Genomic DNA, 23,558 nt, shown 5'->3' on the forward strand with positions numbered 1-23,558 from the left:
TAGTTCTTCAGTTTGTGTTTTGATCTTAATTTTCTACATTATTTTTTTTGTTTTTCTGTCATGCTGACACTGAAAGTGGTATTCTATTACTTATTGGTCACTTGTAATTTCATTTTAATTTCCTGCTAATGCCTTCTTTTCAGTTAGTTATAAGAAATGAGCCTATATGTATGTGCATGATTCTATTTTTTGTTTCTAATCACCATATCCTGTTTATGTAATAAATGTCCTTAATCTTAAGTCCAGCATAGAATTGGCTTTGATTTGTTAGTTAATGATAGTAATAGCAATAGTTGACTGGGCTGGATTCAGTTTTTTTTTTTAAATTTTGACAAAACCCAAGACTTGGCTTCAGTGTTCCTTCCATCTGCTCTTCTTCTTAACTGCAGTGGGTTTCTGCTGCTGAATTACAGTACAGGATGTATATGGCCACAGTATTATTGCACCCTTTTGGGTGGGCATGGTGGCATAGTGGTTAGCACTGCTGCCTCGCAAGAAGGAGGTTCCGGGTTCGAATCCGGGTCTGACCGGATCCTCTCTGCGTGGAGTTTGCATGTTCTTCCCCGTGTTCGCGTGGGTTTACTCTGGGTACTCCGGTTTCCTCCCACACTCTAAGACATGGATGTTAGGTGAGCTCCTGCAGTTGCCCTTGACCAAGGCACTGGCCTCAGAACTGGAGTTGGTCCCCGGGCGCTGCACTGTGGCTGCCCACTGCTCCTAAGTAATTAGGATGGGTCAAATGCACAAATTACCCCACGGGGTTTAATAAAAGGATATCTGATCTTAACTTGCAGAAGGTGCGTTGAGTTGGGATGTTTCAGCTTCGAGGGAAGGGGGACCGCAGTTCCAGTCTTTGGAACATGGCGCTGAGTATCGGGTGATTCTGGAGGAAATGTGGCTGCTGGCCTTGTGTTAAAGTCCTGGCCTTCAGAGCGGGATCATGGGTGGTCGAGAGCAGAGTTTCCCCACCCTGGTCCTGGGGCCACCCTGTTGTACACTGGTTTTCTGGGTTTTTGTTCCAACCACAGTTGCAGTCCCAGAATTTTAACAAGCTGTTCATTCTTTTTTTTTTATTTGGTGGTTTTCATGCTTAGAGGGATTATTTACCCCCTGAAACCGCATTATGTCAGAAATAGCTTTGCGTGCCATGTGGAATAAAACGTTCAGATTGTGCTTATTGTGCTATATCGCAAACTATTACAAAAAGAGGTAATTTTTAACTGATGTAATTAAAGATTGAGGGGAATCAATAGGGTCCTAATTAGGTTGTTGAACATGTATTTAAGTGCTTAATTTTTTCCCCTTAAACCTATTAACAGGATGCAGGTTTGGCTCCTTATCATTTGCTTCATCTTTGACTTCATTATTTACAAAATGGGTAGTTTAGTGGCCATGTGACCACATACTCACCAATTAGGAGCCTATCGATTCGCCTCGGTCTTTAATTTTATTGGTTAAATAAATTTGTTACCTCTTCTGAATTTCTTTGCAATATAGCACAACAAGCACAACGTGAACATGACACATGTATTATTCATGGCATGCAGAGCTATTTCTGACATGATGTGTCTTATGAGGTCAAATAGTCCCTATAAACATGAAAAGCACGTAATTATGAAAAAATAACTGCTTGTTTGAAATTCTGGGATTGCAATTATATTTGGAATGAAAACCACCATAAACAGGAGGGCCACGGGATCAAGGCTGGGAACCACTGGTCTGCAGAATAGAGTTGGTACAACAGGGGTCCTCAATCCTATCCAGAAAGGGTCAGTGTGGGTGCAAGCTTCTGTTCCAACCAAGCACTTACACACCTGATTACACTAGTCAACCACTAGAGTCTGCTAAGGACCGTGATTATTGAATTGCTTGGTTAAAAAAGCCTGCATCAACACCGGCCCTTTCTGGATAAGATTGAGGGCCTCAGTTGTACAGCCTTCAACAGCTGCAGTACCACCTCACGCCCAAACATAGAAAAGCCAGTTTATTCACCCGACGTGACATGTGCTCGACAAAATCCAAAAATAAATGATTGATTTATGATTCATCCATTTATTATTTTACCTGAAATGCTAAATGGTGTTTTTAGTGGGGCTTGGACTTTAAGAGGCCTCACGTGATGAACAAGCCTGATCCTTTCTGGCCTAATCCCCGACTTTCCTCTCTTAAGTCTTTCAACTTGTGATGAGAAGCTGTAATGGGGTGCTCTGGTGCTCCTTTGCTTTATGACTAAGGTGCGGTAAAATAGGAGCAGTAATGGGGAGAGCCATTCCAGCCACACTTGGTGTAAAAAAAAAATAAAAAGGAACAATAAAGGTTTTATTTTATTTGAGAAGGGACTGACTTCACCGGTCATTCTGGGAACCGAAGTCAGAAGTGAGGATTGGTTGATGTTGATTTACAAGAAATATAATTTCACTAAAACTGGATGTCTTTTAAAAAGTGCCCATGAATTGAAAATGACTGGATTAGCATTGGTTGACCATGCACCCAGCTGTGATGTGGTGGAAGGAAACTGTTGTATTACATTTTGGCTTTTGGCATCTTTTTAAATGCAAATACTCAAATGACAATAATTGTCTATAAGAGTCTTTTTTATTTTTACAAAAAGATAACTATAACTAAATTAATTAAGACATCAATTATACTTATAGATTTATAATCCTATAAACACAATAATTATATTTACTAAATATAGATAGTTATTTACAACTTTGCATGCTTTATTTTTGTCTTTTTTTGTCATTATAGTTTTTGCCATTTACAAATTTTCCAGATTTGATTTTAGGAAATGAAAATGCTGTTAAATAAACAGATATACTGAAAGTTTCTGGTCACCAAAGTTAAGTTCTAAACTCTAGTGGTCTCTCATTAATGCTGTGAAGTTACACAGAGGCACACTGGCAGCCGGACTGAACATTAAATAGTATTTTGAGTAGTTAATTAAATTCTTCATGAATGATCTGGAATTCAGTTTAAAAATATAAGTTAGAAAGATGTTGCTCCTTGTTTAAAACGAGCACATCTGCTGTTCCCTCGTCCTCCCATCTGCGTGCCCGAGCACGCAGGTACCCCTGCACCTGCGGGAGCGCGAATAATGACGTGACTGCGTGCCCGCGCAGTGATGATGGCGGTGCGTGAACGCGCAACGACAGCAATGGCTGCTCTGGATCGGCGGATACCGAGTCTCGATGATTTCGTAGGCCAGAGCTGGAGTTCTTGGATAGATAGGGCCGGGATTTTTGTATCGGAAGGTGAGTGATGACCTCGGCCTCAACACAGCACACTTTCGGACCAGACAGCCCATTTGCCATGGTTTATTTTCGTTAAAACGCAAGGCGCCCCAACACTATAACCCAAACAAAGGACCCGCTGGGTCCTAGTGCTGGATAGATATCAAGCCATGAGCCTGAGGACGTCTCCCGGGTCCTAGCGCAGGCATCACAACTAAAAAATATTGAACGAATGAAATGTCAGTGTGATTACATTACAAATCGTTGTCGCTAATATTCAGTTCAACTGGTGGCTATTTGCGGGTTTATTTGTAAAAAGTAATCAAACTACTTAAAGGGGCCCCATGGGACTTGCCTAGATAGCCCTTTCTCGCTGAATTAGTTGGAGAAAAAGTGTGCGGCTAGCTGTCTAGTAGTAAGACAGTGTAGACGGGTGGCAGAGGAGGAGCTCGATGGCTTACTTCGCAGGCTCGTTGCTAGCAAGCGGTGTTAGCCAGCTAGTTAGCGAACTAGGCAGCAACGATATGAAGGAACATTTTAACGCAACATTACACGCTTCCGTCCGCATGCATAAAATATATTCCCAGCCCCCAGCACCGCTGTTGTATCGAGGCAGATTGAAGTCACTCAAGCCTCGCTTCTTAAGTGAGGATGTCATCAAACATGGGTGTGCGTCTGCGGCTCGCATTGTTACGCCATCCCTCCAAAAGTGTTTCGCACTCTTGAAGTTTATTATTCATATTTTATTAATATATATTAGCACGCTAGATCAGGGTGCCCTGTGTGCTTTGCAGCTCGCTCGTTATTTGAGTTCCAAAGCGCACGAACTCTGTATCCATTCCTACGGATGCAAACTAATGCACCATACCAAATCCGGTGTCTGTTCCCTTTTCTCTCTCGCAGTCACCGACACACACGCACACACACCACAGTTGTGTGTGTTTTTGTGTTTATCGTTTTAATATTTACTCTCACGACCTGCATAAAAGGAAATTGGTGTGTGGGGTGTTGGATGCGGCACACCATCCACGCGGCTGTACAGAAAATTAGTCCGTTTCATTTGGGATTTGGAAGTCTTTCTATTTCCACTTTATTTTTGGCTGGTTTGTGTACACTGACAGTCACGTGACGGGCTGTACATAATTTGCTTATGCCTTTACACTGTAAATTTGGCGTGCATAATGTATTTCACCACAACTAATAAAATGGCCATTTTCTTTTAGGGTGTGAAGTGGAGGAATGTAGCAAGAATGGAAAGAGAAAGGTGGAAACAATGACTCTCAGGAAAGAGGGTAAGTCTGTGGCATCATCGGTGCTCAGTGGCACTTTAAAGGTTTGGTTCCCAGGTACACTGCCATTGTACCCCTGAGCAAGGTACTTAACCGGCATTGCTGTAATGTAATGTAGTGTAAATAATGTAATGAGAAAAGTTGAGCGAATCCTTTGGCTAGATTGTTACTTCATCTTACATATATATATATATATATATATATATATATATATATATATATATATTCCTTAACACTGTATTGCTAGTGGTTAATGGTGTGGCATCTAGGTTTAAAAGCAGTTATTTTCTGATTCGGAGTGAGAGCAGAAAGAGGGGATTGTGATTGGCTGGTGCAGCTGGTGTTGGGTGCTGATGGGTAGCTACAGCTGACCTTTCATACTGTGGAATGGCCCCATAAACGCCAAATCCACCTTGTAAATCCCCACGTTGGATTGCTGCCGTTTCACAGTTGTTAAATCCGAGACTGGGCAGAGGAGCCTGCTGGTGAAATAAAGCCTAAAGAAATAAGCCAGGATGAAAAAGCGAGCAGGGAGAGGGTGGCAGCGGGTGCAGAGCGGGGCGATGGTGGCAGCGAGTTCCAAGTGGGACGATGGTGGCAGTGGGCGATGGTGGCAGCAGGTTCCAAGTGGGGCGATGGTGGCAGTGGGCGATGGTGGCAGCGGGTTCCAAGTGGGGCGATGGTGGCAGCGGGTTCCAAGTGGGGCGATAGGTGGCAGCGGGTGCAGAGCGGGGGGGGGGTGGCAGCGGGTGTAGAGCAGGGAGATGGTGGCAGCGGGTGCAGAGCGCAGGGGGATTGGCTGCGGGTGCAGAGCGGGGTGATAGTGGCAGCGGGTGCAGAGTGCGGGGGGGTGGCAGCGGGTGCAGAGCGGGGTGATGGTGGCAGTGGGTGCAGAGGCGGGGGGTGGCAGCGGGTGCAGAGCGGGGTGATGGTGGCAGCGGGTGCAGAGCAGAGGAGGGGTGGCAGTGGGCGCAGAGCGGGGAGATGGTGGGAGTGTGTGCAGAGCGTGGAGATGGTGGCAGCGGGTGCAGAGCGTGGGGGGGGGGGGGATTGACAGCGGGTGCCCGAGCAGAGTTCTGCCGAGGTCTTTGGAGACGTGTCGCCTTTAAATTTGCTTCGGTTTCCGGAAAGGAAGGCGCTCTGTGGCACCCTGCTGGGGGATATTGAGATGAACCCTTTTTTTGTCTATCACCAAGGGTTTCTCCCCTCTAAATTATTCAGGATTTAGATATCAGATGCATAATTCATTTGGCAAATTGTAGATGGTGCTGTTCCCTCCCTAGCTGCACAGGAAGGCCCTGAGAAACAGGCCTGGCCCTGAAGCAGGTGGCCGAGCGTGAATGAGCTTCAGAGAGTGTGAATGAGCTTCAGAGAGCCTGAATGAGCTTCAGAAAGCGTGAAAGAGTTTCAGAGAGTGTGAATGAGCTTCAGAGAGCCTGAATGAGCTTCAGAGAGCGTGAATGAGCTTCAGAGAGCCTGAATGAGCTTCAGAGAGTGTGAATGAGCTTTAGAGAGCGTGAATGAGCTTCAGAGAGCCTGAATGAGCTTTAGAGAGCCTGAATGAGCTTCAGAGAGTGTGAATGAGCTTCAGAGAGTGTGAATGAGCTTCAGAGAGCGTGAATGAGCTTCAGAGAGCGTGAATGAGATTCAGAGAGCGTGAATGAGCTTCAGAGAGCCTGAATGAGCTTCAGAGAGTGTGAATGAGCTTTAGAGAGCCTGAATGAGCTTCAGAGAGCCTGAATGAGCTTCAGAGAGCCCGGCGGCTTCAGAGGCCTGAGACGTGTTTCTGACCCACTGCCTGCTCTACGGCAGTGCTAACCAAACCTGCTCCTGGAGATCTACCATCCTGCAGGTTTTCATTTCAACACTAATTTGGCACACCTGACTCTACTCATTAGCAGCTCACAGAGATCTTTAGCTGTTGAATGAAGTGTGCTTTGGTAGGGTTGGAGTGAAAACCTACAGGACGGTAGATCTCCAGGAACAGGGTTGGGCAGCCCTGCTCTAGCTGTTGAATGATGTGTGGTGGCAGCTTTGCAGAGTTCACGCGACACTCACACTCTTGGATTCATGCATTTTAATGTTTGTTATTAATATGCTTATGAACAAATGCGTGCCTGAAATCTGATGGTAGTAAGATCTGGTTCGTTTTAAAAGATCGGAAACATTAGCAACGATGACAGTTCAAAACGAAACTTGAAACGTGACGGATTGGTTTCAGTGGACAAATTCGAAGCAGCGATGGATGAATCTGGTCTTGATAAACGACTTTGCAACAAATGTGATTTATTTCATCTGGAAAAGTTATTTTTGACTTGAATGCGAAATTAATAAATACAATTGAATGAGATAAACCTTAAAACTTGTTTTTTCTGTAATTATTTTAATAAATGTTTTCAATTTAATGTCTACTAATGTTTTACCTGTTTGTTGTTTGATTATTGTCATACCTGACGCTCTTCTCTTTGCTCTTCTTGTTGTGTTGTAAATGCGGGGCTCCTCCCGGTTTAAGTGTGTAACCGTGGAGAAGCCTGGAGAAAATGGCCGCTCTGACTCTGTTTCCGGCTCCTCCTGGTTTAAGTGTGTAACCGTGGAGAAGCCTGGAGAAAATGGCCGCTCTGCCTCTTGTCTCCGCAGACATGTCGACCTTCGGCCTCTGCCCGGCGCACGACGACTTCTACCTGGTGGTGTGCAGCCACTGCGGGCAGGTGGTGAAGCCCCAGGCCTTCCAGCGGCACTGCGAGGCCCGGCACGGCCCCCTGGGAAAGCTCTACGGCCGGCTCCACCCCTCGCCCTCCGCCGGGGGGCAGAGGCCCCGCCCCGGACACGCCCCCTCCCGCCCAGGACACGCCCCCTCCCGCTCCGCCCGCGACGGCAGGCCCCAGGGGGCGGGGCCCCCCCGGGTCCCGCCGCAGCCCCCCCTGCCCCTGGCCCAGCACAGGCCCTCCAAGCCGCTGAAGGAGGGGAGTGGGTAAGGAGTGCACCTGCGCGTCGCCTTACCTCTCCGGAAAATTCTACGCCATCGCCATTAGCTGATCTTTTGTTTTATTTTTGTTCCTGCGGTTAATATTCCTTATTTTTTGCAAATATTACACAAAATGGAGAAAACTGTGTATATTTACTCATGTGGAGATCCACCTTCTCCTCCTGGGGGAACATTTGTAATTAATTATTGAATGAAGAAATGAATTATTAGAGTTTCAATGTAGTGTCCAGGGTTTGGGATGAATCCCATTTCAGTCCAATAAGTTGAGGGAATGAACTGAGGTGAACTTGTGATTTTCTAGTTATGAACTGAATTTCAGTTCATCGCCTGAATCGAAGTGGAATTAGCCCCAACTCTGATTGCGATTGGTCCACACCTCCACAGAGCAACGCCTGATTGGCTTAGCTGCTGGACAGCATGGTGCTGGCAACTGGAAGGGTGCTGTTCAGGGAGCCTGTGCTCTCTCGAATTGTTATGGGATGTTGCAACGGCCATGGGACAGTCGCATTGGGCTTTTCAAATTTGGAGAAAAGACACACATGCTCACACACACACACGCTCACACACACACACGCTCACACACACACACGCTCATACACACACACGCTCACACACACACACGCTCACACACACACATGCATGCATGCAGTAGTGCGCATTGTCTTCATGATGATGAGAATGTTCCCTTTTGAAGTTAACCATGTCCAAAACCAAAGTTTGTGATTTTGGCGCACTATAATATCACATTTACATAGCCATAAAGATGAAACTACAGATTGATAAGATTGTCAACTCAAATTTAACCGCAGCTGAACAGGATGTGGCACACGAACGTGCGTATATTCACTGCGGATTCGAATTGTTAGTATAGTCACACTCCCTGCCAGTAGGGGGCGCACATGCATTCCGCGGTTGTCATGACCACGGGAAACGTGGAAGTGGCAGCGTTAGCTACCGCAAGCGCGGAAAACAACTGGAGGAAGACAGCGATTTGAACGTGGCTTTGTTTAACACTGGTAAAAAAAGAGAAAAGAAGACTGTATGTTTGTCCGTCCAATCAGACAAGGAGATGGGATGGAGAGTATGCAGTCGCCCCCGCGTGACATTTTAGACCAATCGCAGGTGATCTCCGCGTTGACGTCGGCGAGCGAATGTCTCGGCTAGTTCGGGCCGCAGGGACGTGCGCACTGCGGTGGCCGAAGTCAGTGTGGCGTTTTGTTTTCTCCGCTAACACGCTACTTTACGTCTCTTAGTTTTGTACGAAGTTTGTTTCTGCAGCAAGGTGAGACGCTTATCTTTAGGCTCCTCCCTCTGATTCTTCACGGGCTCCGCCTCTTATCTCCAAACTTTCTCCTCTCGCCTCCCAGCTTGTCGCCAGCGGAAGAGGCCTCTCAGTCCCCGCCCCCTCCGGACTCCCCTCCGTACTCCCTGTCTCCTGGCTCCCGGGACCCCCCCTGGCCCCAGCGGTCTGGCCCCTCCCCCTCTGAGAAGCCCCTCCCTAGGCAGGGGGAGTTGGTCCGGCCCCCAGACTTCACCAGCACCCTCCGCACCACCAGAACCTACAGCAAGACCTACAAGAAAGTCCCCGGTGAGTCTGTATTCTACACGTATACACACACACACACACGCACACACACTCGCACTCACACTCACACATGCGCACACACACATACACACGCACACAAACACACATACATACACACGCGCACACACATGCACACACTCACGCACACACTCGCACTCACACTCACGCATGCGCACGCACACACATATACACGCACATACACACTCACACATGCGCACACACACACACACACGCACACAAATACACACACACACGCACACAAATACACACACACGCACACACACACACACACTCACACTCACACTCACACATGCGCACACACACACACACACGCACACAAATACACACACACACGCACACAAATACACACACACACGCACACACACATGCACACACTCACGCACACACTCGCACTCACACTCACGCACACAGGCACACGCACTTACGCACACTCACACACGCTCTCATACACATGCACACACACTCTCATACACACACACCCGCACACTCACACACACTCTCATATGCACGCACACTCACACGCACACAGGCAAACGCACTTACGCACACGCACACTCACACACACACTTTTAGCAGAGAAGTTAGGCAGCCCCACTAGCGAATCCCCACAACAACACACACACACGCACGCCACGGTTACACACATGCTCTCACAGGCTCTGACACATACACATATACCGTAGTGCCCACAGTGATGATTATGATCCAGCTCTTTCTGTATATGTATACTGAGTATGGAGTTCTGTGTCGTTGGGACACTGTGTCTGTACATTAGACGTGAACACCGCCATCACCACAGATGAAGCCACAGATTCTCTACACTGACCAGATGGCCATCTCCATATTTGGAACACTGAAAGTTTCTCCCTATCCATGTACAGTTATTCCCCCACTGAAAGCCGTGTTTGTGTGTCCTCTTCATTTTTACCCAGCAAAAGAGTGTAACCTGGACAAGCACTGTGGAGTGCTGGACCCGGAGAGGAAGAAGCTCTGCACCAGGCTGCTCACGTGCAATGTAACTCCTCCCATTTCCTCGTCTTCCTCACCACAGTCTGATGTTCCCTCCTTCCCATTGGCTCACATCTACGTCAGTCAGTCACTTCATCTGCACCAGATTTCATTTCTTTCATGGGGAATGAGACAGCTGTGTACAGTAATTAAAAATAATGAATTAATTAAACATTATTCATTAGTAATTAAAAAGCAGAGCAGAGGTTAAAGCAGGAACAATAATAATATTTAATATTAATAATACTTAATAGTAATAATACTAAAAAGTAGGGGTTTAGAACAGAAAAGCTTCAAGGTTTGTTGATGCAAGTTGCTGATTTGACAGATGTGTTTTGGGTCCTGCAGTTGCAGATTGGACAGACGTGTTTTGGTCAGGCAGTTGCAGATTGGACAGACGTGTTTTCAGTCAGTCAGTCACTCAGTCACAGACATTTGCATTTGTAGGACTGGCCCCGCGGTTGCAGTCCAGCCAAATAAATAATCGGTGTATTTCGACTTCACTTTCAAAGCTACGAAAATTTCTGAGTTTCCAAACAAAATTTGCGTGTCTTTGAGGTTCTGCAGTATCTGGAGAAAAAGACATTCTGGTGTTTCCTGAGACTGGACTGGAGCGTTTGTTTCCTACGCCGTTACTCAAAGACGTTAGGGACTGTCAGTGTCCTGTCCTGTCCAACCATCTGGCCTGGCTACAAACCGGGCCGCGGCGTGAGCTCCCTGCCTTTTATAGCGAATCGATGTTCTTTTAGCGTTTCTTCAGCTAAAACGGGGACTTTCCTGCTCTGCCTGTCGAGCCGCCAACCCGGCTGGTTTTTCAGGACCGCGCGAAGCCTCGTTCGCACCGCACCTGGACCGCACGGCAAATCCGCCTTTGGATTTTCTCCACCTTTTAGTAGCTGTGGTTTTTTTTTTTTTTTGTAACAAGAGGAGTTATAATTAACAATAGGTTTCCTGTTGCCCAAGATTGATACTAATTTGTCCTGTTTCATTGTGCTCTTTGTTGACTCTTGTTCAACAGGCAGTCGTCTGTCTAAGTTTAGCTTATAGAGTCCTACCACACTCCAGTTAGTGGCCATGTCAGGGGTGTTTCTGAAATCTTTATTCTTGGACGTACTATAGAGTGTGGACGTATGCAGAATGCCCATGTATGCTTAAAGTGTCAGTCAAGAATTCTTTCATTAAAAAAAATAACATATTTAATACCTTCTCTCAAAGCAACATTGATGCATTTGCGTTTATAAATTGCTCCTCTGTATGCTGCCGCTGGTGGTGCTGGGTGGGAAGATCCCCAAAAGTATTCAGATGTGATGACACACATAGGAACTTGCGTGCCGAATGTGAAAGGGCTGGAGTCTAAAGTCCAAAAGCGGTCTTTAAAACGAGGTTTGCCATGTTGCTCATTATTACCGTGTCAGACGACATTGTTGGTTGTCTCTAGGCAGTCTTCTTTCTCCAAAATACACTACTGCTGGATTGTCTAAGAAAAAAAAGAAGTGCTTTTAGTAAAAGTTTCGTTTCGAATGGAATTCTGGGTGTGAATACGAACTTTTGTGACCGCCAGTCACCACAGATTCCACCAAATCCACCAAAAATGGAACATTAGTGGAACACAACAAATCATTCAGACATCCTCCAGAAAACCAGGACTGCTTGTGTCCCCTGGTGACATGACCTTTGACCTCTCCCGCAGATCCATTCCATCCACCAGCGTCGGAAGGTGGCGGGCAGGAGCAGGAGCTTCAACCAGCTGGTGGCCGAGCTGAAGATGAGCTCCAGGGTTCGAGAGCGGGCGGGGCAGGCCAGGGAGGGGCCCGAGGTGGGGTCCCCCAGCCCCGAGCCCCCTGGGGGCCAAACGGGGGCCCCAGCCTGCAGGCGGCGGCTTGTCAACTGTGCGGCGCCCAGGTACGACTGCACCGACGGGATTCAGTGTGACGCCGCGTGCATCGGCAATGCCGCTGTATTTGGGCTTTCATCCTGTACTGTGTGTGTGTGCGTGTGTGTGTGTGTGTGTGTGTGTGTGTGTGTGTGTGTGTGTGTGTGTGTGTGTGCGCGTGCGTGCGCATGTGCATCAGACCTGGGTCAAATACGTATTTGTTTTGAAGTTAAACACTTTTCTGCACTTTCCAGATCTTGTCTGGTGGAACCTATGAAATAAATGCTCCCATAAACCCCGCCCTCTGGTTCTATTGGCAGGCTCAGCTGTACCAGGCAAGATTAACAGAGCACAGAAAAGTATCTGAATCCAAAACAAATACACATTTGACCGGGTTTGGTGCGCGCACACGTGTGTGTGTGTGTGTGTGTGTGTGTGTGTGTATGGGGGGAGGGGTGTGCATTTATGCTGTATTGTATGCTATGCATATTGTACATTGTGTATGTTTTATGTATTGTGTGAGTATACTGTTTATATGTTGTGTATTTTGTGAGTATATTGTTTGTATGTTGTGTGTATTTTGTGACTATATTATTTATATGTTGTGTGCATTGTGGGAGTATATTGTTTGTATGTTGTGTGTATTTTGTGAGTATATTGTTTGTATGTTGTATGTATTTTGTCAGTTTTGTATGTTGTGTGTATTTTGTGACTATATTATTTATATGTTGTGTGCATTGTGTGAGTATATTGTTTGTATGTTGTGTGTATTTTGTGAGTATATTGTTTGTATGTTGTGTATGTTTTGTGAGTATATTGTTTGTATGTTGCGTGTATTTTGTGAGTTTTGTATGTTGCGTGTATTGTGAGTATAAGATTTATATGCTGTGTCTGTGTTGGGCAGGTCCAGGACCCCCTCAGGGAGTGGTGCGGAAGAGGGGGAGCACCAGGAGGAGGAGCCCCCTCACGCCTCCACCCACACCCTCGCCCACAGCCGGCTCTCCAGCGAGGAGAGCGAGGGGGAGGGGCAGGAGGAGCCCCCGGACTTCCCCTCCACCCCCTGGCACCCTAAACCACTTGCGGTAGGACTGGGGGTGTTTTTAGGACCTAAAAAATGCGGAGGTCAAGAGACTCGGGTGGGGTGGGGTAAGGTGAAGTGGGGGTGGAGGGTTAGGCCGGCCATACTTATGGCATACTATGCAGGATTTGTTTAGCCTTACTCTGGTTCTGGGTTTACAGTCAAAGATGTCTCCTCCTCTGTCTTCACCCTGCCCACTCACCTCAAATACCCCACCTGACACAGCTAGCTGGATGGCTAAAGGTAACGGTAGTACCGTGAAGTGAGCTTCAGCTAGAAGGCAGATTCGATTATAGCCTCATTAGTTCCATTATGTTGACCGTAATAGCGGTTTTATTTTTGGGACTTTTATTTTAAAGTCCTTATTGTCTCTAGCTTCACACTGCAGGTAGTGTTATTCACAGGTTCAACAGAAAACAGGTCAACTCCGTGTCGCTTTTCATCCCCTTGGCAAACGTCAGCTGACGACGCAGAGGAAAAGCAATTATGAGGTTCACGCTTAACGTCCCTCCCCACACAGAAAAGAGCGCCATGCCTAGAAACATCCTGAGCACATTTTAGAATAACAAATACAGCGTTTGCCTCTGCATCATAGATATTCCTTAGTATGGTTATTTTATAATATTCTCAAGGTACAAAGCCTGCATAGTATGACTTTAAGTTAGTCATTTATTTTAGTATATGTTTTAGGGTGTAAATGTTGTAATTGTGCCACTAGATTGGTCTTGAATATTTACTCAAATGTAAGCCTACTCATTCCACTCCTAAATGATTTCAACTGATGTTCTCACTAAAGAATGAAGTGAAACACGGGCTTAGGAAATGGACGTGAAATGAAGTACTGAGGACATGACCCCGTGTCCTCAGGGGCAGTCACGGCCCTGGGTGGGCGACGTCGTTCGGTCTCGCTCCAGAGCCTCTCTGTGGCGGGAAGTGCACAGGCAGCGGAGTCTCTGCAGGAAGAGGAGCTGATTTAAGATGGAGCATTAAAGCCTGCCGCCCATTTAAAATGTCCGCCCGCTGACTTGCATGGGGCTCGATGTGCAGCGAACTAAAGAAGTGTTTATTACACACTGCACAGTGTGCTGTGTAACATCATCATTATATCCTGCAGATCACACACAAACTTGCACGCATCTCCTGAATTTCCACAAATCATATTGGACTATTAATGTATAAAGGGCTGATCTGAGGATCTTACACTGGGTTGTTACTATGGGTTAGTTAGTCTGGAGTAGTTAGAGGGGTAGATATTATGCAGTAGTTTTTTTACCCTCCCAGTTTGAAATTCCCAAGCTTGCTCACAGTAAACAGCTCATTACTTTAGTATAACCACCTGGAGTCCCCTTTTTTTGCAGTAGCTTGAGTGGTTACCATAGGGATAGTTTCTGAGGGTTAATTCACTCTGTTTGTTTGGGGTTGTTACTGTACAGGTAGTTTCTGAAGGTCTATTCTCCTGTAGCTCAGTTTGTTTGGGGTTGTTACCATGGTGATAGTTTCAGAGGGTTTGTTTTCCTGTAGCTCAGTTTGTTTGGTGTTGTTACTGTGGGGAGGTAGTTTCTGAAGGTTTGTTCTCCTGTAGCCCAGTTTGTTTGGGGTTGTTACCATGGTGATAGTTTCTGAGGGTTTGTTTTCCTGTAGCTCAGTTTGTTTGGGGTTGTTACCATGGTGATAGTTTCAGAGGGTTTGTTTTCCTGTAGCTCAGTTTGTTTGGGGTTGTTACCATGGTGATAGTTTCTGAGGGTTTGTTTTCCTGTAGCTCAGTTTGTTTGGGGTTGTTACTGTGGGGATAGTTTCTGAGGGTTTGTTTTCCTGTAGCTCAGTTTGTTTGGGGTTATTACCATGGGGATAGTTTCTGACTGTTTGTTCTCTATCTCTCCTGTAGCTGTGTTCCATTGGGGTCATTACCGTGGCGATAGTTTCTGACTGTTTGTTCTCTATCTCTCCTGTAGCTGTGTTCCATTGGGGTCATTACCGTGGCGATAGTTTCTGACTGTTTGTTCTCTATCTCTCCTGTAGCTGTGTACCATTGGGGTCATTACGTAGGGATAGTTTGACGTTTGTCTCATCTCTCCTGTACTGTGTTCCATTGGGTCTTACCGTGGCGATAAGGTTTCTGACTGTTGTCCATCTCTCCTGTAGCGTGTTCCATTGGGTCTTAGTGGCATAGTTCGACTGTTTGTTCTCTATCTCTCCTGTAGCTGTGTTCGTTCGGCAGTCATGCTCTGGGCCGCAGCGTCTTCACCTTCGATCGTAGGCTGCACCACCTGCGGTCGGCTCTGAACGCCATGGTGGAGCATCACCTCAGCGCTCACCTGTGGAAGTGAGTGTGTCCCTGTCTCCATCTCACTTTTTGAGCCATTGGCCTCCTAGCTAACTAGCTTCTCCAGCTGGTCCAGATAAGAAAGTAACCTTAAGAACATATGAATAATCAAAAAAGTTAACCACTTTTTAAAGGGATCATTTGCCATATAACATATAATAGCAAGTCCTAACATGTAAATATGGGAAATTTAGTCTGTATGGTATGTAAAAAGTTGTGTAAGTCACTCTGGATAACAGCGTCTGCTAAATGCCTGTAATGTAATGTAATGTAATGTATAGGTGCTCCTCAGATAGTGACTTTAAATGTGTCTAATTGTCTGCATTGAGTGGTGTGTGTGTAGGGGGGGGGTTGGGAGATGCGTGAAATTTAGAACATTTCCTCTTCTGTAGGAAAATACCTCAAGCTACAGACCTTCAGTCTCAGCGAACTTCGGCCACGCCCCCTACCGTCACCTCTCCACACTTCAACTCCCAGCATTCCACAGGCGGCATCACAAGAGGGGCAGGGCTTCACGGTGCTGCTTCCTCCCTCAGGACTAGTGCTTCCTCTTCTTCCTCTTCCTCGCTCGGGGTGGGGAGGGGGGGGCGGCCTTCAAACTCCTCCCCCAGTCCGGGCTCTGCCTGTAGGGTGTCGGAGGGGAAGGGCGGGGGCCAGCCAATCACGTCGCCCCTTCAGACCAGCACGCCCTCCCCCTCGGGTGAAACTCGGCCTCGTAACCCAGTGGGCCGTCCCAGCAAGCACCAGGCCCGCCTGAAGGAGGCTGAACGCCCCTCCCCGCCCACGCCACCCAAGAGGAGGAAACCCCCCCCAGAAGACCACTCCCCCTCCCCCGCCCGCGAAAGGAACTGCTCCGCACACGAAAGGGGCCGGCCCCCAGGCTCCTCCAGGACCACGCACTCCCCCCACGGACCAATCAACGGCGCTCTCTCGCCGGGGAGCAAGCCGCCACGCCCCAAACCTCCCTCTCCGGAGCCCCGCCTACCCTCCCCCGGGCTGTCCAAGTGGCCCCTCCCCCTCGGCCACGCCCCGCCCCCAAGTCATGCTCAGCCCCCTCCTCCCGACCCCTCCTCCCGGGGCAGAGGCGGGGGCCCCGGGCCCCACAGAAAGGCCGTCAGCTATGACCACAAGGGCCTGGGGAAGAAGCGCAAGAGCGGCTGCCCCCCGACCCTGCCCCCCCCGCGCCCCTCCAAACTGCCCCGCCTGTCGGCCGCCTCCCATTCCGGCTGCTTCTCCTGGAAGAAGGACGGCAGAGTGGGCGGGGCCCCCGCAGGGCTGGGGAAGGGCCTCGGGAAGAAGGACGGCAGAGTGGGCGGGGCCCCCGCAGGGCTGGGGAAGGGCCTCGGGAAGAAGGACGGCAGAGCGGGCGGGGCCCCCGCAGGGCTGGGGAAGGGCCTCGGCGCACAGAAGGTGGGCGCCCCCTAGGGGTGGGCCATATGGCAAAAATATCATATCACGATTTGTTTCAGGCATGATCACAATCCACGATATGATCACGATTCTTTTTCATGTTGGTTTTTAAGACTATTTTGCAAGTTAATGAACAGTGCAATCAAACTAATATCCCTATTTAAGAAAATATTGCCCTTCAAGGAAACAAAACCTAAAAGTTAGGCAGTACGCACACAAGGATATGCTTTGCCTGCGGAGTGCCTAACGGTGCACACGCCAAAGCGCATCCACAGGTGCAGAGTGAAGACCTATTGGAGAATAGTCTCCCACTACACTCTGGTGCACTGTTGCATCACAGCGGAGGCTTCTGGGAGTTTGAGTACCTTGTGTTACTCAGCAGTCACTCCAGCTTATCGATGAGAGCTCTGCTAGTTTAATTCTTTGAAGAGTAGGTTTTTCTGATTTTTTTTTTCTAATTCAGTTTTCTAGAACTCTAGAGCAGTGTTTTTCAGTCACCAGCTGTGGTTGTTACACCATCATTAGAATGTTTAGTTAAGAACATTCTAATCACATATTTGTGTCCTCGCATCATTAATTATTAAATAAGCCTGTGACAGATCTTTTTGAGGCTTAGGCATAAAGGGCATTTTCTCTCTCAGGTAATGCTTTGAAAACTCTGCCTGTCCAGATTCTGCCTAAGATCTGTCCCTCAGCCAGAAACCATCATGACAAAATCAGTGCTGACTCATTAACATGAATACTGTGCATGTATAAGATGCTCACTGTGGTGACTGCATGGACGAAGGCACAGTGCATTCTGCAATCGTTGTAACTGGGGAATTTTAATTGTACTGTTTTCAGCGTGGGAGCTTAGAAAACACAAAATACAGACAAATGAAGGAATAGATATTGGGTAAAATCCACCATTACACAATTGCTGAGATACAATGGGGCCAGCATGTAAAAAGCTCTTAAAAGGAACAGGAAGGAACAGTCTTGTAAGACCATTTGAATATGCGTGACAGTTAATGTTGTGAAAACCTTGTAGAAAACATCCATTCAGACAGAGTGCCAAAAGTGACGCAGCTTTCCCCCTCTCTTCCTACAGCCAAAACTACATCACTGAGAGTGCCTGCCTTTAATGCCACCAGGAGAAGAACCGTCCTGCAGTCCGACGCCACAGACTGCACACAGAACTTTACTAGTGTGCGTGTACTGTACCTGTATGCTGAAGTGTGTGCGTGCGTGTGTGTATGAGAGAGAATGAATGAATGAATTACCTGTGTATAAATATAGAAATACCTCAAGATCTACCTGTTATGCTGCTAAACAGATGAATATGTTGATATATGAAATAATGGATTAAATATCCATTTCACTTGAATATGTGATGTCTTATTTTTCCTTTATGGGATTATTTGAATGTGCCCTAGGGTCTTATTTTGTGGTTCAGAGTGGAGTATTTGGGGGAGGTATTGATTGCTGTGTTCTTCACTGCCTATCGAGGCCCTGCTCTGACAGTATTTGGACCAATCATAGTTCCCCCCCCCCCCAGAATCTCAATTATGTCAACGATTTTGCCTTTCAGAAATATATTGTTATGAATAAACATAAACCTGAAAACAAATTAACATGGTCAATAATATACCATTTAAGACTATTTTTACGTCTCTAGAGGATTTAAAAAGGTAATATACAGTTAACCGCCAATTTAGTAGTTCTTGGCTTTCGAAGTGATCTCGTACATTTCCCTGCCCTTCTTATTTTGCGATGCGTAATGTAATGTGCGTCAGCAGCATGCCCGGGGCCGGTATCACTGCACTGAGTAAAACCTGATCCCTCCCAACGTACAGCAAATTCATTTGTTTAGAGTGGGTTATTTCCACATTTTCATTCGTCGTTGGAGTTCCCTTTAAACACGTTTTTCAGATGCATTTTCATGTAATTTATTCCGCAACGATAAAACAATTTGAATGCTACCTGAAAATAAATTTTGTATATCAAACCGTATAGGTCAGAGGAAAAGAAACACGTAATCATCTTCCCATCTTGGGTCATTTATAGTAAACCGAATCAGAGGCATTTGGCAAGCATCTTTTTAAAAATTTGGTCATTTTGGGATTCTGAGTGAAATGAACTATAATTCAGTGATATGACATACTTTATCAATAGCCTAATGGTAGTGCATCTATGCCTATTAAGATTTTCTTTTTGCACTTCGTGGTACATATTTTGTCTTTAAATCGTTAATTGTCATATTTGTTTATTTTGAGGGGAAATCGATTTCTGAAAGCACTTCTGTCTTTAAAATTGCGTTAATTTATCAGCGTAGGGTACAGCCAGCGGAAGTGTTGTATGAGCACTTGTTTCAGATTTAACGTTTCTGTTTCGTTGGGTGTGAAAACATTTAAGTGGACGAGCATGGTGGTTTTAGTTTGTAAAGTATTTAGGACCTGATTATACAACGCGAAACCGCATTCGAGCGTAGCAATGTCGGCGATAGGGAAGAGTCCGGAGGGTGACGTCAGTCCTTCCCCGCGCCACTCACAATCTTTCTGTCATTTCCAGGAAGTAGGCTAGCCTACATTCAAAAGCCACCTGATGGTCAGGTAGGTTTTGGTGAAGGAAGAGAAAAGTTCTCCGCTGAAGGACTCCAGCACAGCCAGTAGCCTAATTTATGCCTCCGGAGTGCTTTATAACCTCACGTATTCAAAATAGACAAGGAAAACCTGGATCTTAAGCTATTTAGCCGATTACTGCTACATTTAATTAACACAATTAAGAGTCCAAAGTGTAGAGGGTTATGGAAACTTGCAGTTTCATACTTGGCGGTGTGAATCATGTGACGTGTTGGTCTAAGGAAATTTAGGGAAATGATCCCCAAGGCCATCAGAGGCAGTTTTTATAAATAACATCAGCTCGTGAATTATCGGCGAGTGCTCGTGAAGAACACACGAAGCCGTTTAGGTATGGCTGGTTGTGCTAAATAAATCGTATTCGTGCTACCTACCAAGCTGGTTTGGTCAGGTACGGTAACTAGCTCGCTACTGCTACTTTATTACGTAGACTGCTGCTATAGCCAGCACAGCTGTAGCTATTGGTAATATGCAGTTCAGCAGCAAATTTGAAAACTTTGTAAACCCGTACATTTACTTCAGACAGCTACGTCAACTGGATAAGAGTTGACATTTATTTTTTTAAATGAGATATGATAAAGACGCTTTTGCTGTACGCTTATATTGACGATTTCATAGAAGCGCGAGTTAATAGACGCAGTATCGCAGCACTGAAGCAATGAAAATAGATATACCGTACAGCCCGGTGGGCGAGGGCCAGAGCAGTAGTAATGAATTCTGGATGTATGTGTGGACGCGGAGGCTCGCAACGATCACTGCTCACGTCGTCGCCTTGGGGTTTACCATTTTAATATCGCTGCTGTCACGACCTGGAACAAGTGAGTTGGTTTGTTATTCACGTTTATTCATGTTTTCAAGCATTTCACATCTAAAATATAAGCTTGATTGACTACGATATTGTAAATAGCAGACTAAACCTTCACTATACCCAGCAAGCTCGAGATTTCACCCCGGGATTGAATGAAGATCAAATAGGTTTTCGTGTCTGACAAAGCAGAAGTGGTTTCATATGCTGTGACGCTGGTGTATTCTTGGATCACTAACCCCTTTGCTTTTTGCTGTTCTAGGTTTCTTCTCCTGGCACCCCGTGTGTATGTCCATTTCTGTAAGTTTCCTTACTCTTTCCAAACTTGTAATTCCAGTCACACAATCGCTTAGGGTCCAGTATTTTCTGTACTGTTGAGCAACTCACATATAAGAATGACGCTTTACCGGGTGTTGACACACACACACACACACATACACACGCACACACACAGTTAAGGTCAATTATATAAGTTGGTAAGTGAACTGCGCTGACACTGTGCATAAGGTTAAGAGAGGACAGAGGACTCGCTGGCTGTCTGTCATTAGATTTGCGACTGGTCACCAGCATGGCTATAAGAATCTCTAATTGTCATTAGTTTAAGGCTCTTATAAATGCTGCTTTAGTGCGGCTGATGGCCGTGTAATGTCGTTACGGTCCCTGTACGTTTTAAATATTTACGCGCTTACGGTGTAGGCGCCCCCTGCCGGGCGATGCTAAAGAGCCGGCTCCTGCTTCTCGTGTCTGACGTGATGCGCCGAGACAGGAAATGAATTATACATCTGCTCATGAATTATGAACAGACCAAATGGCGATGTTCTCGGTGGGGCCTTGTTCCGCGGACAGACACTGAGATTTTGCTCAAGTTTAAGGGCTGAGGGTGTAAAGGAGCACTGTCAGGTAGCCTACACTCTCCACTTACGCATAAACTAATGTAGCTGGTGTGTGTGTGTGTGTGTGTGCTTGTGCGTGTATGAGAGTGTACATGCTTGCGGATGTGCATACGTGTGTTACATGCATGTGTGTATGTGTGAGAGTGTACATGTTTGCAGGTGTGCATACACATGTTACATACATGTGTGTTTTATGCATGTGTGCATGTGTGTGAGAGTGTGCATGTCTGCAGATGTGCATACACATGTGTTACATACATGTGTGTTATATGCATGTGTGCATGTGTGTGAGTGTGCATGTCTGCAGATGTATGTAACGCATGTGTATGCACATGTGTGTTATATGCATGTGTGTATGTGTGAGAGCGTACATGTTTGCAGATGTTCATACACGTGTGTTGTGTGCATGTGTGTGAGAGTGTACATGTTTGCAGGTGTGCATACACATGTGTTACATACATGTGTGTTATATGCATGTGTGCATGTGTGTGAGAGTGTGCATGTTTGCAGATGTGCATACACATGTGTTACATACATGTGTGTTATATGCATGTGTGCATATGTGTGAGAGTGTACATGTTTGCAGGTGTGCATACACATGTGTTACATACATGTGTGTTATATGCATGTGTGCATGTGTGTGAGAGTGTGCATGTTTTTGCGGATGTGCGTGCACATGCGTTACATGCATGTGTGTTATATGCATGTGTGCATGTGTGTGAGAGTGTACATGTTTGCAGATGTGCATACACATGCGTTAGATGTGAGGCCCGTTTGTCACTGAAATGGCAACGGGAGGATTATATGAATCCCAGTGAGTGAGCTATTAATGTGTGCTATTAATATTCAGTGCCCTCATGGTTGTAGCTTCGCATAAGTAAATCTACGCTGATATCTCTCCATGGTTTGGAGAGTTACTTCCATTCTTTCTTAGCCCAGGATTCTCATTTAACTCATTATGTGCAAGCGTTTGTTTTTGATCCTTAACAAAGGATTTCACAAAATTCAGTAATCACCCATTTTAACTCGTATTTTTGAAGAAAAAACATTTCTTTGACTCAAAGTTAAGGACAAATATTGATTGGATTTAGGTCATAGTCTTCAATGAACATTTTTGGTTCACTTTAACATACAAATAAATGCTGAACTCACCAAACTGTGTTATTTAAGGAATACAATAATACTTTCTTTTTTTCCTTTTTTTTTGAATGTCAAAGTTAATGTTCATTGAATCCTGCATTAAATATCTCTCTTCCCATTCTCTTTCTCTCTCCCCCTCCTCTCTCTCTCCCTCCCACTCTCTCTTTCTGTGCCCCTCTCCCTCCCCCCTCTTCCCCTCTCTCTATCTCTCTCCCTCCCTTTCTCCCTTCTTTCTTCCGCTCTCAGTTCTGCCTGTGTATGACAGAGGGGATTCTGCTATTTTCAGCGGAGAGTTCCCCATTTTGTTTCAAGTCTCGGAAGGGGAGGGTGCGGCTGCACTGGTTCCTGCAGGCCCTGGTGGTTGTGGGCGGGGCCACTGGCGTGGGTTTCATGGTGGCCAGTAAGAGGGTGTCGGAGCGCCCCCACCTGGCCAGCTGGCACAGCGTCCTGGGGGTGGGCACGCTGGTCGTCACGGCGCTGCAGACCGCGTGCGGACTGCGCCTGCTCTTCCCCAACATGCCGCTGCCCGCCCCCTCCCCAACCCGGCTCCGCCTCTACCACACCACCTGCGGCCTGGTGGCCTACCTGCTGGCCGTCGCCACAGTGATGCTGGCCATGTACACTGACTGGTTCCAGGCAACGGTGAGGGGCCTGCTCTGGTACCCCGTGTCCCTGCTTCCCCTCCTCCCGGCCCTGGTGGTGATGAACCAGATCATCAGGGCCTACCTGCCAAAGAAGAAGATTGCTATCTGAAAGAACCAGACCACCAGGGTCTACCTGCCAAAGAAGATGTCTATCTGAAAGAACCAGACCACCAGGGCCTACCTACCCAAGAAGAAGATGTTTATCTGAAAGAACCAGACCACCAGGGTCTACCTGCCCAAGAAGAAGATGGCTATCTGAAAGAGCCAGACCACCAGGGTCTGCCTGCCCAAGAAGATGATGTCTATCTGAAAGAACCAGACCACCAGGGTCTGCCTGCCCAAGAAGAAGATGTCTATCTGAAAGAACCAGACCACCAGGGTCTGCCTGCCCAAGAAGATGTCTATCTGAAAGAACCAGACCACCAGGGCCTATAAACACGACTGCGCCTGCTCTTCCCCAACATGCCGCTGCCCGCCCCCTCCCCAACCCGGCTCCGCCTCTACCACACCACCTGCGGCCTGGTGGCCTACCTGCTGGCCGTCGCCACAGTGATGCTGGCCATGTACACTGACTGGTTCCAGGCAACGGTGAGGGCCTGCTCTGTACCCCGTGTCCCTGCTTCCTCCTCCGCCCTGGTGGTGATGAACCAGA

At 46.8% G+C, this 23,558-nt stretch overlaps 2 protein-coding genes across 3 annotated transcripts; both read left to right on the forward strand.

Moving 5' to 3' along the window:
• The first annotated feature begins 3,060 nt into the window (after positions 1 to 3,060).
• On the forward strand, positions 3,061 to 18,172 carry LOC135234904 (ataxin-7-like protein 2). Of its 2 annotated transcripts, XM_064300002.1 has the most exons (11): positions 3,061 to 3,254; positions 4,457 to 4,525; positions 7,160 to 7,493; positions 8,876 to 9,096; positions 10,047 to 10,129; positions 11,813 to 12,024; positions 12,900 to 13,077; positions 15,275 to 15,396; positions 15,789 to 16,683; positions 16,792 to 16,806; positions 17,897 to 18,172. In XM_064300002.1, exons 1-11 carry the CDS (start codon positions 3,125 to 3,127, stop codon positions 17,912 to 17,914), a joined length of 2,277 nt encoding a protein of 758 aa, XP_064156072.1. In that variant the 5' UTR covers positions 3,061 to 3,124; the 3' UTR covers positions 17,915 to 18,172. The 2 variants fall into 2 exon arrangements, with proteins under 2 accessions (XP_064156072.1, XP_064156071.1); XM_064300001.1 differs by having other exon boundaries at positions 3,062 to 3,254; positions 15,789 to 16,806.
• A 144-nt stretch (positions 18,173 to 18,316) lies between these two features.
• Positions 18,317 to 23,332, forward strand: LOC135234906 (probable transmembrane reductase CYB561D1). Its single transcript, XM_064300004.1, has 3 exons — positions 18,317 to 20,242; positions 20,492 to 20,529; positions 22,509 to 23,332. Exons 1-3 carry the CDS (start codon positions 20,083 to 20,085, stop codon positions 23,013 to 23,015), a joined length of 705 nt encoding a protein of 234 aa, XP_064156074.1. The 5' UTR covers positions 18,317 to 20,082; the 3' UTR covers positions 23,016 to 23,332.
• Positions 23,333 to 23,558: the final 226 nt, after the last annotated feature.

The sequence above is a fragment of the Anguilla rostrata genome, chromosome 11, assembly GCF_018555375.3.
Source record: "Anguilla rostrata isolate EN2019 chromosome 11, ASM1855537v3, whole genome shotgun sequence".
Classification (NCBI taxonomy): Eukaryota; Metazoa; Chordata; class Actinopteri; order Anguilliformes; family Anguillidae; genus Anguilla; species Anguilla rostrata.

Bases quoted from the DNA above. Each gene is read 5' to 3' on its own strand.
- LOC135234904 (XM_064300001.1), top strand. From the start codon at position 3,125: ATGATGGCGGTGCGTGAACGCGCAACGACAGCAATGGCTGCTCTGGAT. The intron at 13,078-15,274 runs GTAGGACTGGGG...TCTCTCCTGTAG, and splicing joins GGCACCCTAAACCACTTGCG to CTGTGTTCGTTCGGCAGTCA. The intron at 15,397-15,788 runs GTGAGTGTGTCC...CCTCTTCTGTAG, and splicing joins CTCAGCGCTCACCTGTGGAA to GAAAATACCTCAAGCTACAG.
- LOC135234906 (XM_064300004.1), top strand. From the start codon at position 20,083: ATGAAAATAGATATACCGTACAGCCCGGTGGGCGAGGGCCAGAGCAGT. The intron at 20,243-20,491 runs GTGAGTTGGTTT...TTGCTGTTCTAG, and splicing joins GCTGTCACGACCTGGAACAA to GTTTCTTCTCCTGGCACCCC. The intron at 20,530-22,508 runs GTAAGTTTCCTT...TTCCGCTCTCAG, and splicing joins CCGTGTGTATGTCCATTTCT to TTCTGCCTGTGTATGACAGA.